At 34.4% G+C, this 14443-nt stretch overlaps 1 protein-coding gene across 8 annotated transcripts in view; it reads right to left on the reverse strand.

Moving 5' to 3' along the window:
- ANAPC10 (anaphase promoting complex subunit 10) overlaps window positions 1-14443 on the reverse strand; it is a 228208-nt gene that overhangs the window by 183802 nt on the left and 29963 nt on the right. For 7 of the 8 annotated variants that reach the window (XR_011994967.1, XM_072724751.1, XM_072724752.1 and 4 more), the window contains exon 4: window positions 12429-12549. Coding sequence is in view for 7 of the 8 variants with exons in the window: in XM_072724751.1 (XP_072580852.1) it covers window positions 12429-12549 (121 nt within the window). In the remaining variant the exon portion in view is untranslated. Of the gene's footprint in view, window positions 1-7856; window positions 12245-12428; window positions 12550-14443 lie in introns of those variants that run through there. The other variant, XM_026018172.2, reaches the window with a different exon arrangement.

The following is a 14443-nucleotide window of genomic DNA, read 5'->3' on the forward strand; positions in this document are numbered from 1 at the left end:
GCGTGAGTGTGTGCGTGTGTGTGTCTTGTGAAAAAATAAATAAAATCTTTAAAAAAACAAAATTAATTAATTAATTAATTAAATTACAGTAAAATAACATTAAACATTCTACAGAATTAGAATCTGTATTTTCAAAGTTGCTTTCAAAATAGAGATAAAACAGATATATAATATACTGAAGTTGCATTTTAGTAGCAATTGGCTGTAAGTTTGTTATCATGATTTTATTGATTTCTATTATAAAACTGGAGATGTTTTCCTACAGAAAAAAATACTGGAAAAAAATACTGGGGTACTGATCATTATGAAATCTCATTTGCTTTGCAGCAAGAATGTAATCTTAGTGAAGATATATATATATTTATTTATTTATATATATTTTTATATTTAAAATACTAAGGAAAATAATTTTTAGAGCAGTTTGATACACAGTAAAACTGAGAGGAAGGTACAAAGATTTCTCATACACCTCTTGCCTCCCACCACCAAATGCAGAGCCTCTTTTATATCAACATTACAGTTTCCTCTTGGTGTTGCACAGTCTGTGGGTTTGGACAAATGTAGAATGACACGTGTCTATGATTATGGTGTCATAAAGAGTATTTTCACTGCCCTAAAAATCCTCTGTGCTCTGCCCTTTCATCCCTTCCACCACCCCCAACTTCTAGCAATCCCTAATCTTCCTGTTGTCTCCGTAGTTTTGCCTTTTGCAAAATGTCACATAGTTGAAATTATACAAATAATTCCACATAGTTGGAATTATACAAACAGCGTTTTCAGTCAGATTAGTTTCTTTCATTTAGTAAGATACATTTAAGTCTCCTCCTCCACGTCTTTTCATAGCTTGACAGATCATTTCTTTTTTGCACTGAATAAACATTCCCTTCTGGATGTACCACATTTATTAATCTGTTCACTTACTGAAGGACATCCTGGTTGCCTCCAAGTTTTTGCAATAATTAATAAAGCTCTATAACTATCCATGTGCAGGATTCTATGTGGATATAACTTTTCAACTCCTTTAAGTGAGTACCAAGGAGCACTACTGCTAAGTCATATGGTTGGTATGTTGAGTCATGTAAGAAACCACCAAACTCTTCCAAAGTGGCTATACCCTTCTGTATTCTTACCAACAGTGAACGAAAGACCCATGCTCCTTCCCATCCTTGTCAGCACTGGGCACTGTAAAGTGTTCCAGATTTTGGCCATTCTAATAGGTTTGTAGTGGTACCTCATTTTAATTTGCACTTCCCTGAAGACATGATATGAAGCATATTTTCATATGCTTATTTGCCATCTGCAAATCTTCTTTGGGGAAGTAAGTGTACATTAAGGTTTTTGGCTTATTGTTTTTCTTATTGTTGAATTTTAAAAGTATCATGTATATTTTGGATAAGAGTCTTTTATCAGATGTGTCTTTTGCAAATATTTTCTCCCAGTCTATAGCTTGTCTTCTCATTCTCTTGATATTATGTATTTTCAGCCTGAGGTACTTGTTGCCATGTGATTTTATTTATTTGGTGGCAAAGAATGGGAACCTATGACCCAATATATAAGTCCCAGAACAAGAACTTAATTTTTTTAAGATAGAGTTCTCTATTTGGAAAGAGAGAGAAAGAGAGCATACACAATAAGGAGGGGAAGAAAGAGGGAGAATCTCAAGCAGACTCCCCAATGAGTGCAGTGTCTCATGACCCCGAGACCATGACCTGAAAAGAAATCAAGAGCCAGACTCCTAACCGAGTCACCCAGGCACCCCCAGAGCAAGAACTTATACTCTTCATTATCAAAAATAAGTAACAAAAAAATGTACACAGCTATTTAGTAAACACCACATTAATTTGGAACAAGATAAAAGACTTCAGGCTCAATAAAAATGGAGCTAACATATTATCTGGACAATTTCCCTGCTACTGTCTTAAAGTTATGGTACCACTTAGTCTGAAGCTAGATATTTTCTCATCAGTGCTCCTTGAGGATCTCCTCTGTCCAGTGCCTCTGTCCTACTTAATTAAGCACTAAAGATGAAGACTAACCATGGACCATTCAATTACCTAATTATCATTCTAAGCTAATTACAAAATAGACTATTTGTTCTGAAAATGTTGCTGAAATTGACGAGCTACTATTTCTGTTTTCTACCATCAAATGTAATTGCAAACACAAGAGGAAAGACTACCCACCCCACCCTCAAACATGCAAACCCTAGTGTGATGATATTTCATAACTCTCTTATGAAGGTAAAATGGCCAGAGAAGAATCAATTGGCTCATATTCCCACAGTTTCCACTCCAATATTCTCACTCTTTTATTCAGAGCCTTGGAGATGTTTTTTCTTCTTTCCTTAGAAATTTTATGCTCCAAAGTACACCATGTAAAGCCCGTTAATCATTAAGCAAAAGCAATCAACAGAAAGAAAAGCAAATATTTGTGAATGCTTATACCAAAAGCATTAGCATTACCGTATCAATCAATTTTCCATAGAATATATCAAGGAAGTAAATAAATTTTAAATACATTACAAAAATCTATAGTTAATCTACCCCGTTAGTAGTTCATTTCCTCAACTCCACACTTCAGTTTTTTTTTTTTTTAATTTCAAGAAATATTATGGTAACTTATAAGGTGATTTTAAGGGGAAAAATGGAAGGAATATGTATTGCATGTTGATTCCCACCTATCCCACTGACTTGCTGTGTAACACTGGGTAGTTCACTCCACCTCTGTGTCTCATTTGTAAAATAATAATGAGACTGCAATTTATTAGAAGTTGATCACTGGTGATCCCTTAGCCGCATCCAGCCTGAGGACATACCTTGTTTGCCCAGTGTATTTTAAGAATTGGGAAATTTCACACTAAAATCAAGATTTCCACTCTCTCGTTAAAAATTTTAAGATTGACATCACTGGGCCTACCTTCCCATGTGGTAATAAAAGCTGAAACTGAACAGAAGCTGCCTCCTTTGCACAAAGGCATGGAATCTTCATGTTATATCACTTGCCTGACTGCTCAGTTTCTAAGTTTTTGATGAAATTGATTACCTCTAAAGTTTCTTTCAGCTCTAACACTCTCAAAACATTTAGAATGAACCACATAGCCAAAGGTCCATGTAACCTAAGTCTCAACTTTACCTGAATGTAGGAGTACTAAAGAGCATCTGATCACCACTTGAACTTTGGAGACAGAACGAAATAGTAAGTGGTGACTGCTTAGCACAGGGACATGCATGTTGAGAGTGCTGAATAAACAGGAGACATGAGAAACACAAGTAACAGTGCATTAAGGACTCAAAATACAGTTCTATGATGGTCAATCCAATCTAGATCAAAAGTGACGTGCTGATTCTCCTCTTCCAAACACAGCACTGATACCATCAAAGATCTGCTACTTGCCACTAATTTTGAGATCATTCATTCTTCATTCACCATGTATAAAATAAGAGGCTGAGGAAAAAAAATGAAGGTCCTGAGTGGGCTGACCTCAAATAAAATCTATTTTAAAACTATGATAAAATTTTTCAGCAGGTAGTTTTTCAGCAAAATTTGCTGCAGTTCCTTCTGTTCTAATTAGGGCCATTTTTAGTTGCCAAGCATAAAGAAAGTTGCATTCAAGTCCACAGGGCAGCCCGGGTGGCTCAGCGGCTTGGCGCCTGCCTTCAGCCCAGGGTGTGATCCTGGAGACCTGGGATCGAGTCCCACGTCGGGCTTCCTGCATGGAGCCTGCTTCTCCCTCTGCCTGTGTCTCTGCCTCTCTTTCTCTCTGTGTCTCTTATGAATAAATAAAATCTTTAAAAAAAATTTTTCCACAGGGAAAGGGAGCTTATCAAAAAGTTTAGATAGCCATGGGAACCCTGGATAAAGTAAATAACCAGGTACCAGAAAGATCAGCAAATGAAAAATACTGGGAGCACCAGCCATTCCTTCAACTCTATTTTTTCTCTCTGTTGACCAATCTGTGTCCTTGCACCTACTCTATTCGTTCTACACCAACCTACCTCCTCTCATATCTCATAGTCTATACTCTTCTAACTTTAAAACTTCAGAATGCACATGGCCCTTCACCCTCCCACCCTCTTCATAGCACTACCTCTCTGTATCAAGTCTTGCTACTAACTTGCTTTTCCTGTGAGTCATATTGCTGAGAGAGACAAAAAATTAAAAATAGAACCATCTTATCATCCTGAAATCCCACATCTGGGTATACACCCAAAAGATATGAAAGCAGGATCTCCAAGAGATATTTATGTTTGCATACTCATGTTCATAGCAGCATTATTCATACCTCCTGTGGAAGGTCGATCAACAGGTGGATAGATAAACATAATGTGGAATGTTATTTAGCCGAAGGGAAGGGAAGGGAAGGGAAGGGAAGGGAAGGGAAGGGAAGAGAAAGAAGGGAAGGGAAGATATCCTGTCATATGCTACAACCTGGGTGAACCTTGATGACACTGTGCTAAGTGAAATAAACTAGTCAGAGAAAGACAAATACTATGAGCCCACTTACATGAGGTATCTAAAGCAGCCAAATTCATAGGACCAGAAAGTAGAATGGTAGTTATTAGGGGCTAAGGTGAGGAGGAATTGTTCAATGGATATAGATTTTCAGTTTTGCAAGATGAAAAAATTCTGGATAACTTTTGTTCAACAATGTAAATACACTTAACTATTGAACTATATACTTAAAAATGTCAAGATGGTAAATTTTATGTTTTCTATAGCAATTTAAAAACTTTTTTAATTTTTAGAAGGAACCAGACCTGTCCAGAATCTTTTTTGAAGCAAACTATACAAGCATGGGCAAGCATAGTGACCGACTGCTGGTATACTTATTTGACAACTTTTTATTAAGTCCCTACTATTTCCAACATAAAGGGTGTTGATAATCTATGTCTCTGAAACCGCAGGATCTTTATTTTTTTAAGGTGCATATTTTTATTGTATTGTATCCTGCCATATAATTAAATAAAGGGTTTTTAATTTTGTTTTCTTTGCCTCCGGCTGTTACTACTGTCACTCTGCCTAAAAGAAACAGTGCAATTCTTCCTTAACTGCTATGAAAGAGCATTTGAGAAAAGCCACTCTGGAGCACAATACTCTTAAAAGAAACCTCATCAACTTCAAAGTTTAAGTATGCATCTGCAGTATAAAACCTTCCAATTCAAAACATCATGAAACAAAACAAGAATCTCCTTCAGAATCTTCTTATGTGGCTCAAATACTAGAGTAGGAAAAACTGAATTCCTGCTATTAAATGATTTCACTGGTCTCAATCTATAATTGCAGAAACTATTATTCCAAAGAGTGATTAAACTATTTGCAGAAGCTGCCTTAGTACCGAATCGCATTAAATAAATTGCCTGTTAAAACACAGGCTTAGGCAGGAAGCCTTCAGTCCTCATCTAACTAGATACTCCTGACCATTCTCAGTCTGTCTCTCAATTTCCTTCTAGTTGCTGGCAGCTCCTCCAGCTTTTTCGCATTGAATCATCTTTTTGTTCGCAGCCCTTGAATACTGGCATTTCCATAGTTCCAGCCCCAACACTCTTCTTTCCTACTACATGCACTCCCTGAATGAATCAGAACTCACACCTAAGCTTCTATTTATTAACTGATGATTCTCAAAACTACACCTCTAACCAAAACTTCTTTCCTTGGGTTCTAATTCAATTACCCACTAAAAAGCCCTCCGTCTGAAAAAAATACTGGAAATTAGTGACAAAAACTAATCTCATTAGCTTAACCTTTCTCTCCAACCCCAGAGTTCTTTAACTCTGCACTCCATTTCTGATTAATGGCAACAATCAAACAGGCGCCAAATGTGAGATGCTCTCTTCTACCTACTTGAACCCCCACCCATACTTCCAGTATACTCTAACAATCAGTCACAAGCCCTTTTCATTCTACTTCAACAACATCCCTTTCTTTTGAATCCAATTCCCACTGCCTTGGTTAAATCTTCATAATTTTCACCTGGATACTACATACCCCGTCTTCCCGTTGCTCCAGCCCCAGCATTCCCCAAATTAAACTTTATCAATGTCTCCTCATTTAAAGTCTAAAACTCCCTAGAAGTCTAACATTAAGCACAATCTGATTTTGGCCTATGTATCTTCACTGTAACAATTCCCTGAATGAATGTAAACTCCTTACGTACAGAGGCCATATTACCATTACCATCACAATAAATGTGTAGAATGCATACATACTTCCTCAGTCTTTCTTGCCACTCCTCCATACCTACCCAACTTCCAGGAAAATTACTTGCAGTTCTGCCATTATGCCATGCTTTACCAGCTTCTATACCTTTCTATACACCATGCCCCTTCTAAAATGCCTGCACTTGATCCCCACCTGAGGTTTTATATTTATCCTTAAGATTCAGTTGAACCATCACCTCCTTTAGAAAAACTTTTTAAGCCATTGCTCCTAATATTCCATTGTGTTCCCACAGCTCCATGTGTATGTACTAAACGCTATTGTAATCTTTTATTTATTTGCCTGTCTTTTCCACCAAACTATGAAGTGCTTAAGGGCAGAAACAGTGATTATCTTTACTGTATTCCCAGTACCTAATATAAGGCCTGGCACTTAGCAGGCCATAAATAAGCATCTACTAAATAAAGCATGAATCTGTCTTGTAATGGGAATGCTAGATTATACCTCTACAGTCTGTGGTCAAACAACAACAACAAAAAACAAGAGACAAAGAATATTACTCTCTTAAAATATATATAAAGGGGAGCTTGAGTGGCTCAATCAGTTACATGTCTGACTCTTAGTTTCAGTTCTGGTCATGATCTCAGGGTGGGAAGATGGGAGCCCTGTGTGGGGCCCCAGGCTCAGTGTGATATCAGCTTGAGATTCTCTCTTTCCCGCTCCTTCTCTCCCTCTCCTGCTTTCACACTCATGCTTGCTCTTTATCTATCAAAATAAATAAGATCTTTAAAAATATACATATATTCCACTGTGTAACATTTTAGATTCAAAAGGAAATATACCCCAAATGCATAGTCCTCTCAACTCCATTTTGGAAATAAGTAATGTGTAATCATGAATAACTTTTTTTAAATTGCATATATTACTTTTAGAAAGGGATAAGAGAAGATAAAATTTCTGGCCTAAAAATTATATGTATTGCAACAAAATATTCCACACTCATTTCAAAGATGTTCTAGGGTCAGTTATAAAAATTAATTTAAAAAAATATTTTCTTTTGGGGGCATCTGGGTGGCTCAGCCAGTTAAGAGTCTGCCTTCAGCTCAGGTCATGACCCCACCTAGGATGGAAGCCCACATCGGGTTCCCTGCTCAGCAGGGAGTCTGCTTCTCCCTCTAATCCTCTCTACTGCTCCTGTTCTCTCTCTCTCACACTCACTTGCTCTCTCTCAAATTTAAAAAAATTTCTTTTAAACTACCTAAATTCAGCAAAAACCATTTTTTCCAAAGGCTCAATAAATTAAACACTGTCCTATCAAACCAATTTATGTTTATAGGTACCGCCTAAATCATTCTACTTTATATGAAGTTGTTTAAAACAGACCCCTCATTAGAAAGTAAATATAAGTAGATTTTAAGATCAATGGATAGAGTTAAAGACTTTGTCTGCATCTTCTTACACTACCACACACATTAACAGAACTCAAATTATAATAGTAAATGTTCTGCTAATAGAAGAGCTGACTTTTTAACCACTTTTGTCAAAGTACCAAATGTGGACTCCCATAGCCATGCTACTGATTCAAGACATAAGGAAGAGAGCCTAAAGGCTCACCCAGATGGAAGAAAAGAAAAATATCATTACAGCTCTCTTAACATTGATGATTTGTTTCAAGCTTCCTCTTAAAAAAAAAAAAAATCTTTTGGTAACAGCTTTATTATTTGAAGACAAAAACAAAGCTTAAAATTCACTTAAGTGTTCAATCTTGTGTTCCATTAATATTCTATCCTTTGCGGTCACAAATTTTAGAAGCAAAATGCTAACAATGAATCAAAGGACAACTTTCACATATGCTGAAAGTGTCTGCTTAACCGTCAGTTAACAAGTTGTTTTTTACAGAACTATATAGAAATAATTTTGAGACCTGTCATTCTACATCTAATAAACCACTTTAGTTTCATTTTTAAGTACAAAAATATCTATAATAACTTTTAAAAAGATAAAGAACTAGTTAACAAACTGAAAAGGACTTTAAGTTTCCTTGAATTTTAGCTGGAGATGTTTTCTTCAATGTTAAAATGGTTAATCTAAGATAGACTACTCTGATTTCTAAATGACAAAACATTTCCTTCACACATATTTTTCCTTCTGAGGGCAAAGGGAAAAAACAGCATTAAACCAAAACATAATGCTAAAAGGCAAAGGATTTAAAAAATTTAAAAGCAGAGCACCTGGCTGACTTAGTTGGTAGACCTCATGACTCTCAATCACACAGCTTTGAGTTCAAGCCTTATATTAGGTATGAAGCCTACTTGAAAAAAAAATAAATAAATAACCAACGGGATAAATAAAAAATTTTAAAGCAAATATCTTTATTTGAAAACTTCTCTTGAATAACCCTCCAATGTCATGATAGACATGACTTTCTGCATAAAAGTAACACAGTTTGTGATGAAGTGTTTTAAGAAAATAATGCCATAAAGACTCTGAAATGCTAAATCCTCACTTCTATACAGAAGGAATCTTGTGGAAGCAATAAATGACACACATCTCATGAAATGTTCTTAGGCTATTGGTTCCCAACTTCTGTAGAGCAGACAATCATAAAAACAAAAAAGTAGCATGAGTGGCATAAATGAATTCATGTTATCAAGGAAGTTATTCAAGAGAAGCTTTGGTGTCAAAACATTCTATTTGACCAAACCTAGTGTTAGTATCTTGTAATCATTAAGCAGAAAGTCTAAACTTCATTCCCACTGTAAATGCCTCCTCAGGTATAGAGGTTGAAATATGCATTCTGGAAGAGTAAAGGGAAGGCCTGATCTCTCCATAGAGATTTTTCAACAGAGGTTACAAAGATCAAGATAGAACAGTGTGCTTTATAACTGAAATGAAGGAAAACACAGGATAGAAAAAGAATATTTTTTTGATATGGTAGCCATTAGCTTTTCCTGCCCTGAACTAAATTTTTGTAAAGTTACTACTTCAAATCAATGATAAAATGCCAGAAAGTAGGTTTTTAGAATGTTTCAAGTAAACAAATCCATAATTTCTAGTAAAAAAAGAAAACCCATTAAACACTCTAATACACACTACACCCTCCCGTGGGCAAGCCTCCATGGAAAAATATAAAAAGATTTAGTTGGATTTTCCACTCAGTTAAATCAGTCCTATAACTAATGAAATGATGGCTCTAAAAACCTCATAAAAGTTAACACTACTTTAATCACTTGTCTTAGTATCTGAGTTGGAAGAAAGATTTTTTAAAAATAACAGTTTAGATCCTATAGAGTAGTAATTTAAACAAATAAAATCATGATCTACTTATCTTCCCTTAAAAAACAAAATATCAGATTATTTCCTTATCTTAGAAAAAAAGGTAAACAGAATAAATCACATATAAAGATGTATAATTAAAAGATAAAGTATACTTTATATCATGAGCTGCAAAGGTGGCACTAATATCTTAAAGCAAAATCCAAAAATTATGGTTCCTTAGTGAGAACTGTGGCAGAAAAGCAGTATGTTCATTAAGTTTTTCAGGAAAACAACTTACATTATCACCTGGTAACGTTTAGTATTACTGGTCTCATGAGGTTATGTGGTCACTACACAGAAATATAAACATACTTGGAATAAAATTAAGAGACTACCTAAAAGAGGCCTTATTCTATGTGGCTAATGTTTCAGTACTTAAGTGATATAACAGAAGCAAAAACCAGATTAAAGTATTCTGCAATGGTCCAAATACCATTTCAAGTTTGTCCAATTTACAACAGAATACAAAGTACATATTTAATACATAAGCCTAGAAATCATGTATGAAGATGTAAATTTCCCCAAATGCATCAAAGATATTTGAATATATATACTCTGAGAAAAACGGGTTACAACTAAGACTACTTAAGGTCTTACTAACAACTAGACTGAGACCAGGAATTAAAGGACAATGGTGACATCTAGTGGACGTTTCAAATATATGCCACACATTTTGGATCAAGATCTGATTTTCAGTGTGTCACATAATTCATAATCCCTGAGAGATTAAAGGACAAACCTTTAATTTTAAACCAAAACAAGCCAGCTCTGCTCCCAAAAGGCTGCTCAATATGAGTAACCCAATCTTGTGTAAATACAAAATGTTTAACAAAGTAAAAAAGTAGCATCTCAAGTCTTTAAAGCACTAAATACTGATTAAATGTATCAGATACATGACTAAAAGAAGGGCTGGCAAAAGATTCAATATAATTATGGTAATAAAAAGAATCTAAAATGTTATGAATGAAAAAAGTACATTTTAGAGTACTTGAGGAAGTAAATGAGGAAACTTACAAAGAAAATGAAGAACTGATCAATTTGTGAATTTATTCAAGCCTGGAAAGTACATATTAACCAGTATGGTCAGGCAAAATAAGTATTTTTAAACCAAAAGAAGAGTATCTTACTTAGGACTATTTTTCAAAGATAAATTAGTATTCAGGAAAATTTAAAAAAAAAGAAAAGAAAAAGAAAATTTATAGGATCATTCTTTAAAAGTAAAGGGAGATAACTTTATCTTCCTTTAGGAATAAGACCAGGGGGTAGTGGTTTAGCGCCGCCTTCAGCCTCGGGTGTGATCCTGGAGACCTAGGATTGAGTCCCATGTCAGGCTCCCTGAATAGAGCCTGCTTCCCCCTCTGCCTGTGTCTCTGCCTCTCTCTCTCTGTCTGTCATGAATAAATAAATAAAATCTTTAAAAAAAAAAAAAAGAAAAGAAAAAGGTTAAGACCAGGTGATCATCTCAAAAAGTGACAAACTTATCTCAAAGAAGGACAAAGAAACAAAAAACCAACATGCCTGTGTGTGACAATGTCCTTACTTATTTGTCAGTATATAAATAAATTTCACAAGGAACCAACACTGCATTAAATAAGTAAATAATGAAAGAATATGTGATTCTCTTTTTTTTAAAGATCTTACTTATTTATTCATGAGAGACACACAGAGAGAAATAGAGACATAGGCAGAGAAAGGTACTTGATAGGTACTCGATCCCAAGACCCCAGGATCACACCCTGAGCCAAAGGCAGATGCTCAATCACTGAGCCACCCAGATGCCCCAAGAATATGTGATTCTTATTAAGTATTTTAACTAACTCAGGGAAGAAATATAAATGTAGAGACGAGGTCTTATAAACACTAAGTCAAATTAGTCCAGGCCACAAATTGGCTGGAGGTCTTTCAAAAATCACAGGTGCTTCCCAGATCTCACAGAATCACCTAATTTAAAAGATTTTTAATGATTATTTGAGCTCAGTGACTTTCTGACAAGGGCCAGAACTTAACAAGTACAAAGTTGAAACTCATTGAAGGTATCTCTGAAATGTAAATATTGTGGGACTAATAACATTCAGGTCACAAAAGCATTATCCTAATAGTTTCAAAAAGTTATATAGCAGATAAATAAGTTGGGGTATTCAAACAATGGAGTACAACTCCGGAATATAAAAGAATGAAGCACTCTTACATGCAACAACAGGGATGGATTATCAAAAAATTAGGCTGAGCAAAAGAAGCCTTATAAAAAGTTATATCATCTGTGATTCCATCTACACAACATGCTAGAAGAGGCAAAACTGATCTATAGAATGAATGAACAAGCAAACAAAAAAATTAGAACAACACTTACCTCTGAGAGTAGGATAGAGATGGAGATTGATGGGGAAGGGATATGAGGGAATTTTATGGGGTAATGAAAATGTTCTATAACTCAACAGGAGTCGGGATTACACATATGTTTGCTTTTGTCAAAACCAAATAATACACTTAAGATTTGTGTAAACTGTATATAATTGTACTTTAAAAAATGAACCTCAAGCAAATATTCGTAATTCCAGTTATCACAGAACATGCTGAAGTATCTGAGGTGGTAAGTACAAATATCTGCAACTTATACTGAAATGTATATAAAAATCAGATGAACTGATGGACAGATTATAATAAAGTAAATATAGCAAAATAATAATTATAGAATCTACAAAGTTAGTACACTGCAGTTCACTATACAATTCAGCTTTTCTGTATGTCTGAAAATCTCCATAATAAAACACTGGAAAAAAAGTGAGATGACAATTAGAATTCAAAAAAATTTTCAAATATAAAAACTTAAAATGTTTTCTTAAATATTAGTAATTTTCCTCATACATTAACATTTTAATCTAATGTCAAATATAACTATTTTCTAAAAACAAGACTTACAGGATGACATATTTTTTAAAATGTGAATGACATACCCGAATTTCTTGAAGATTGTGAAAATTATTTCCTACTCTGACCGATATCTTGCTTGGAGTATAGCTTTCATCAGATTTGTAGTCTGCATAAATACATAATGTCTTCACTGTTGTTTTTCTTCTAAAAACAATAAAATAAAAATATGCTCTTTATCATGCAGATAGATCATATCTAAAGCAACTTCTGATCATAGTTTGCTAAAATGAGTACTTCAATCATTTATAATTCCTTTCATTTTAGCAATAAAAATAAATAATGAATATACAGATATACATTTATATGGGCATCTCTTATCTAGAAGATGGTCAAGGGATGCCTGGGTGGCTCAGTGAGTTAAGTGTCTGCCTTTGACTCACGTCATGATCCCAGGGTTCTGGGATCCAGCCCTCAATTGGGCTCCCTGCTCAGCTCTGCCCTCTTCTCCCACTACTTGCACGTACTCTTTCTCTCAAATAAATAAAATCTTTCAAAACAACAACAACAACGAAAAGAACATGGCCAAGAACCAGATGTTAGCAAATTAAAAACAGTTAAACCAAAAGAGGAACTTTAAAGTGCAAATAAGCATTAAGAATTTCAGTTTTCTTCATTTGTATTTTAGACAAATTATTCTAACAAGCTTGGTTTTATCAGTAAATTACTTAATTTCCTATGCCAATACTTGAAAATAACTACCTCAGTAAGAAATTAAGTCCAGCAAAAAAAAAATCATTTGTAATATAATTTTATAATATATAAACATATTATAGCATATGTTTTACAACAGCATAATTTTAAAATATAATGTCTTACTGCAAGAAATAAAATTCTGCCGTCTTTAAAACATACATATCTTAGGAAGATAAGCATACTAATAAAACACAAAATTAATCTCAGAAAAATGCAAGTGGCCAAAAAACATGAAAATGTTTAATCTCTAGAAATCAAAGAAAGGGAAATTAAAATACAGATATTAGTTTTATCACACTGAAAAATATTAAAATGACTAATACTCAAATTTGATTAGAAAAAGGTACTTTCACAACCAGTTATGGTACACAGCCTTTGACTCATGAATTCAATTTCTAAGAATGCATTAAAAAGCAAAGATAACACAACTACTCAAAAATGGATGCAGAACAATGTTTACCATCCTGGGGTTAAATTACTAAAAAATCATAAACAACCTAAATATCATCTCAATAGGAAATTAGTTAAATAAATTATACTCAGTCTATAAAATTGTATAAGTTATACATATATAGGTTAGAGGAAAGAGCAGATTACAAAACAATATATACAGAAGGACTGCATTTTGGGGAAAACAAAAAAAATTTCAAGGTGTATAATAAACCTATCTATAAGTATACATGTTCTATATAAATACATATATACATACTACACATACATAGATGTACATAGAATCATATAAAAAATAATAAAAGTGACTAGTTTGGTAGAGTAGAACTATGGGAGAGCTTTCTTCCTTATGATTCATGTATTTTCTGATTAATTTTTTTTGCATTGAGTATAAGCTACTTGGATCATTAGGAAAAAGAAAAACACTAGATAATTTAAACATCAACCAAAAAAACCATTAAGAAGTCTATTTAAACGAGCTTTAAAAGTTAAGTTCTGGTATAAACTGGCACTAACTTAATAACAATGAGTTCCTTGAACAGAAGTAGTCTGTGTCAAAAGTCAACCTATAAAAACAGCAGGGGATCTGTAGCTCTTAGTGAGGGGACCAAACTTCTATAGCCCAAGCTATTCATCAGAAAGGAATGGGGAAAGTTAAGGACTTTTCCTTAAATAATAAAGACAGATCAAGATGTAAAACACTTAAATACCTAGGAACTGCTGACAGGATAAATACCATTTCCAGGTTTTCAGAAGAGGCCAGAGGTATCAAATTGACATCTTTCTCTTTCTGGTGGGCCAGGAAGGAGACATAAGAGGAAGTAAGGGAAGCCGGGGAAATTTTGAAGGGCATACAGAAGATCTTTTCCCTGATGAGCCAGAGGCAGGGAGTGAA

This window comes from Vulpes vulpes, chromosome 10, assembly GCF_048418805.1.
Source record: "Vulpes vulpes isolate BD-2025 chromosome 10, VulVul3, whole genome shotgun sequence".
NCBI lineage: Eukaryota > Metazoa > Chordata > Mammalia > Carnivora > Canidae > Vulpes > Vulpes vulpes.